At 34.1% G+C, this 6,607-nt stretch overlaps 1 protein-coding gene across 1 annotated transcript; it reads left to right on the top strand.

Annotated features, from left to right (window-relative positions):
• The first annotated feature begins 569 nt into the window (after positions 1–569).
• LOC118935008 (olfactory receptor 14K1-like) lies at positions 570–1,505 on the top strand. The gene has a single exon (XM_036931016.2). It carries the CDS (start codon positions 570–572, stop codon positions 1,503–1,505), a length of 936 nt encoding a protein of 311 aa, XP_036786911.2.
• Positions 1,506–6,607: the final 5,102 nt, after the last annotated feature.

The raw sequence follows: 6,607 nt of genomic DNA, 5'->3' as shown, positions 1-6,607 counted from the left end.
TTTATCATATATCACAACTATTAAATGTCTATGATAATGAATTACATTAAAACGTCCTGTTTCACTTTTATATCTCCTTTCTACATTCTATTCTTTGTGTAATGTATTTAATTTATATTATTTTGTGTAATATATTTAATTTAAACATAATGGAAAATGTTTTTGCTCCCTGTGTATAGCACTACTTAATATTAAATACAAGTCCATGCACAAAGATTATTGAGTGACTATTTTCTTTCCATTTGTGCTACCTTTACAGATGACTCTGTACCAATTTTGTTTGGAAAATTCAGCTAATTATTCAGGATAAATCTTATAAAGACACAGTCTATTAATAAATGTTCCATGTCTCATAAAATATGCTTGTTCATATTAATATTCTCAATGAATATGTCATTCTAATGCATTTTGATAATGTACACTTAGGAGAGTGAATGTGCACATCTCATAAACACAACAAAGATGAATTCTTATAGGAATAAAAAACAATTATTGGAAGGAAGGCTTAGCAAGAATCTGATGTGTGTCCTTGCATTTCTTTTTCCCACGTTAGGTGACTGAGTGAGGACATGACCAACCTCACAGCAGTGACAGGATTCTTCCTCATGGAAATCTCTGACACCAGGGAGCTCCTGGTTTTACATGTCTTTCTGTTTTTGCTGATTTACTTTGTGACTGTCATGGGAAATGTTCTCATTATCATCCTTGTGACTGTGGACCATTGTCTTCACACCCCCATGTACTTCTTCCTGAAGAACTTATCATTCCTTGATGCTTGTCTCATTTCTGTCACAGTTCCGAAATTTATTCTGAACTCTTTATCCAACAGTGCCAGTATTGCTTTCCCAGGATGTGTTCTACAGGTCTTGTTGGTGGTTCACTTTGCAGGAGCTGAGCTGTTCATTCTAACATCCATGTCCTTTGACCGCTACATGGCCATCTGTCACCCACTGCATTATGACATCATCATGAGTAGAGCAGTCTGTGTGAGATTGGTAGTTTTTTCCTGGTTCACTGGGAGTATCTTTGGGGTCTTATACTCAGGTGGAACCTTCTCTTTATCCTTCTGTGATTCCAGAATACTCCCTCGGTTTTTCTGTGATGTACCATCCCTTCTGAAGATTTCTTGTTCAAAAACTCATATCACTATTGATATTAGTGTGGCAGTTGGAGTAATATATGGACTTCTCTGTTTAATATCCATTGGATTTTCATATATTTCTATTTTCAATACAGTGCTTAGAATGCCATCATTACAAGGACGGTCAAAAGCCTTTTCCACCTGTATACCACATCTCATAGTTGTGACTACATTTTTTGTGACAGGAGCCATTGCCTATCTAAGACCAGTCCCTGATTCCCCACATCTTGTGGACTTTTTGGTGTCTGTTTTCTATTCTGTATTGCCTCCATCATTAAACCCAATAATATACAGCCTAAGAAACAAGGAAATCAAGGCAGCTTTGAGGAAGATTATATGGAAACTAAGCCATTATTGGTTTTAGGGGAAAATAATAAAACTATACATAGAAAAGCTGAATTACATGTTATTCATAATTATATAGATTCTTTATAATCAAAGGTAAATAACTCTCTATTTCTTTTTATGTGAATATATGTATTATAGAAATGTTTATTTAATTTGCTACAGTATATTTGACATGTCATGATTGTTAATCAGTGGTCATTATCTCAAAACCTGCAAGAGATGCATATTTGTTATTTAGAGTCTGTACATGTCAACCAGGCTTATGAAGCACTTCACAGGATTCTGAATAGCCTATGAAAGATAGACCTACAGGTCTGTGACCATGTCACTTTGTGTGTTAAAACCCACTTTGCAGATGTGATTAAATCAAGACGCTTATGACAGAGAAATCATACTGGATTATTCAAAGGATTTTAATAAAGTCACATGGGCTTGTACAACTGGAAGACTTTTTCAAGCTGTTGTGAGAAAGAGATGTGTATATGGAAGGATGTTTTTACATGTTGCCTTTAAAAATGGAAAGTGATAAGCAACCAAGGAACATTGACAGCTTCCAGAGGTTATAAAAGGCAAGGAAACAGATCCTACACTGGCAAATCCAGAAAGGAGGATGGACTGCCAGACACCTCAGAAAAGTTAGCATTTCTTGTAGGAGCAGTTATGCAGACTATGAAACTAAATTCTTAGTAAAAGTTGAGGACTGTTGGAAAAAACATGTATTTCCTATTATCAAATTCTCACAATATGACAAAAAAATCTGGGTTTTTGTCAAATTTTGAATGTATTAGCACATATTACAAAGAAATAATAAGAAACTAATATATTGTTCATTGTTATTTTTATTTTCACATTATGATGTAGTTTTTAAATTTGATTAAAACAAAATCAAATTTTAATTATTTGAATTCCTTCAACATCAAATTTCCTAAATGTTGATGATGCTGATGTATAATTATTATAAGATTATTATTTTCTGCTGCCTGTTATTTTGCATTACTTTTATATCCTATACTTGGCTTCCATGATTCTTTAATTTTTTATATGTTGAAAAATACAAATTATAATTCATTTTATATTGAGTAGAAGGATTACAACTAAATATTGTTAACTTAGTTTAACAGAAAATAGAGTAAGATAAATTAAATTGAGAAGATAAAGTAGAGTGAGATCAACCCATAAAAGGACATTTATCAAGGATAAAAACAGTAGCTGAAACACATTATAAAATAGATAGAAGGTCAGTCAGTGTTTACTTGTTTTCAGGATGTTCAGTTTTGATTTTTAGAAGGTGGGTAAACAGAATTCACTCATTGTAGGAACACCAAGATGAGAGGTGAAAATTTGTGCTGAATTATGTTTGGTAGTTAAAACCACAGAACATTTCATCTTACTGTCTCCTCACATGGTGAAAGAAATATAGTTAGCTCTCTGGCTTCCTTATATGAGGGCGCTACCACTATCTGTGAGGGCTGTACACTCATGACCTAATTCCGCCCCAATTGTTCCACTTTCAAATGGCATAACATAAGGGATTAGATTTATGTTTATTTGGAGGGGACATAAAAATTTAGTACACGTCAAGATGCTATTTGGTAACCATTCATTTTTAGATTCAATCTCAAGGCAGAGATTTAATAAGGTATGTCTTGCTAATAGTGAGTGGAAATCTTTCAGTCTGCTAGTAGTCTCATAATGACACTTTTTCCTTTTATAAACTAACACTTTCATTCGCAAATATTTTAATGAAATTAGTTTTGAACTTTGTGATTCAATCAAATATCTATTTTCATATATTATTTGATATTTACTATCATTTTTCTTATCACCACTGTTAACTTCAGTATGATTTATTGAACATTCTACTTTTTATTATCCTGAGTTGAGATGATTGTTTTTTCAGTTGATAAATTTTGACATGAACTATCTGAATTTCTGATTCAAATGAACTAGTTGTTTAGTTTTACAATAATAAAACATCTAGAGCCCCAATTTATTTTCAAAAGATATACTGATGAGATCAAGTTGGTAAGGGAATTCCCATGACCCTTAACTGATTAGAACATACTGAATAATAATAACACATGGATATGGACCAAAATGAATATTTGTACACTAGAGAACAGTTAAGTGGGTGCAGTTGCAAGATGGACTCAAAGCCAAGAACAAAAGGAAGAAACAATGTGGGAAAATGTACACTGCATTTACGAACCAGAGCCCCTTCCTTAGCCGGCTCCTTCACTAGACAGTGGACTGCAAAGAAACTGCATAAACATTTCTGCCTTGGGATGGAAAGTTAAGTGTAGAACATGCTTCCAACATCTTGACATTGTAGTGAACTTCTTGGAGAATTGTTTCTGTCTTACTTGACTCAGAGTTCTGAATGAAACCATAATAATTTAGATGCTGGGGGTCCCTGAGAACAAAGGCTAGAGCAATGTCTGTTTGTTTTGCATTAACAAAGGTACTGTATCATTACAGTAAGATACGTTATTAAGGCTGAAATGACATAAAATTAAAAAAATAAAAAGGTATCACATTCTTAAGTGCTCCAAATGAGATTAAAGATGATACAGAACAGGCAGAAGCAGAAAGAGAAGCAAGACACTGTGATGCTAAATATTTTAACTGAGGTTTGACATACTGATGATAAAAACAAAACAACAATAGACTCATAGACACTGATAAGTGACTGGTGGTTACTTTGTAGAGGAGTTAGGATGGGTGGGTGAAATAGGAGAAGGAGATAAAGAGCGACACAATCTCAATCATAATATACATTAATCACAGGGATGAAAGTACAACATAGAAAACGTAGTCAGTAGTTCTGTTACATCTTTCTATGTTGACAGATGGTAACTACATTAGCTGGGCTGAAGATTTAATGTATATAACTGTTGAATCAATATCTGCATATTTGAAGCAAATATATCATATATCAATTATATGTTAATAAAAAATACATGTATAAATAGTCCATGTCTTCCCAGCGTGACTATCCATGGTAGAGCAATTCCTTGTGTGAAACTCTCCTGAATTCATATTAAATACTACCACAGAAGTGATCTTGCCTTGGTAATAAAATTAGCTTTCCACTAATTACATAATAATGAATCTAGGCTATTTCCTCATTGTGTGTGTATATATACATATATTTGTATGTATAAAACAAATATATACAAAATATTATATGTAAATATATATATAATGTAAATATATACATATGTATGTAATATATGCATAAGTTTTGTCTCCCTGACTCTAGTTTTCATTTAACAAAACATGGCTCTTCTGGGTACACAGTGGCATCTAGAATCAGCAGAACATTCTCTGATATTCTTGTTCTTGAAACAGAATGAATGGGAAATATCCTCACCAATGACTATGGGAGATACAGATGACAAATTCAAAATTCCTTCTTCCTGATGACAGCAGATGAAGACTACTTGAGTAAATCTATCCCTCAACATCATCTGAACTTTTTTCTTCCTATTCATTAGATGTGGCAATTAAGTATAAAATGAGAAGATCCTGGTGAGTGCCTTGAGATGGGGCACATTTTTAGGTTACATCCCTCAATTCTGAGTTCTCGTAAGAGTGAAAGCAAAGGACTGACTTCACTATATTTTCTCAAAGTCAGTTTCATTCAAGAATAGCTGCTTTCTCCAAGACCAAGTGCTTAATTATCTCTACAATTCCTGTGTGATTGCTGAGTTTCACGTTTCCATTCAGCCACTTGCATTGGTTCAAAGTTAACTTTTGCATTCACGTGAGTTCATGGTTATATAACTGGGGTGGGAATTAACTAGAAGAAATGGTCAAGATAGAAAATGTTCCATCAGGGATCAGAGAACAACCTTACATCCCCAGCCTTAGGACCACTCAGAAAGGTGATGTCTTGTCCTAGCACTTTTCTGTCATGAGGCTAACACAGCACCACCCTGAATACCTCCACGTGGTGCCTTTCTATTCACTGATGTGTTATAGCATCAAGGTTTCAGTGGAAAATAACGTTTGAATTGAAGTGTTGAAAATTAAACTCAGGAGCACATCTTAAGTCATGAATACTGTTTTATTTTCCTTTCCTTCTATTTTCTTTTGTATTTTAACACTATCATATGTTATGTGTATAAAATATAAAGCAATATAGAAAAACTGTAAATTAAAGTGAAACTTGCCTCACCACTCGTCCCCCCAGGGAGCGTGGAGGTAGAGGTGCGCCAGGAGTTCCTCTAACACACAGCCTGGGAATCTGCACATGTGTGAAAGTACATCCCCTGACACTCACCGTGAATGACACAGAGGCTAACTTTTTACACACAAATATATTTCATTTGGTTTCCTCTTTTTTTTCTAACAGCATATTATTAAGTGTTATGGATATTCAATATTTTGTTTTGAAGTCCATCTCCATCATCATGTGACATTAAGATCAGCATAATTTTACATGCTTTGTCTCCCCAAGTGTGCACAGATGCTTAAGAAAGTCTCTTGAAATATTACTGTATCAAGTGTAAGAGTATTTAAATTTTCATTGATTCTTCAAAGGTGCTTCCAAAAATGTTTGCAGGTGTGTATTATTACCGCATGCCCAAGGGCTTTTCCTTAACCTGTGGATCTGTTGTGCGTAACATTTTAATCATTGTTTTCAATTTGTTAAAATACACCCAAGAAAATTTCCCATTTTTGAATTATATAGTTAAATGCCATTAATTTACATTGTTGGGCAACAGAAACTACCACCCACCTCTAAGGCTTTTTTATTTTCCTCAGTTGAGACTGCACACGTGCAAAAAAAAGACATTAATGCCTGGATCCCCAGCATCTGACACCTACCACTATACTTTCTCTCTCTATGAATGTGAATACCTCTGGTACGTCTTATAAGTGGATCACACATTGCATGCCTGTCATTAATAGCTTATTTCACTTAACACAAAGTCTCTAATTTTTTCCATATTGGAGAATGTGTCATAGTCCCTTCTCTTTATAATGCTAACTAATATCTGATTGTGTTTACATACTCTAAGTTTTACTCATTCATCCACTGATGTACATTTGAGGTGACACACCTTTTGGTGAATAATGCTGACATTAGCATCGGTGTACAAATGTCTATTC

The sequence above is a fragment of the Manis pentadactyla genome, chromosome 13 (assembly GCF_030020395.1).
Source record: "Manis pentadactyla isolate mManPen7 chromosome 13, mManPen7.hap1, whole genome shotgun sequence".
NCBI lineage: Eukaryota > Metazoa > Chordata > Mammalia > Pholidota > Manidae > Manis > Manis pentadactyla.
This window is presented reverse-complemented; position numbering and strand designations above follow the sequence as displayed.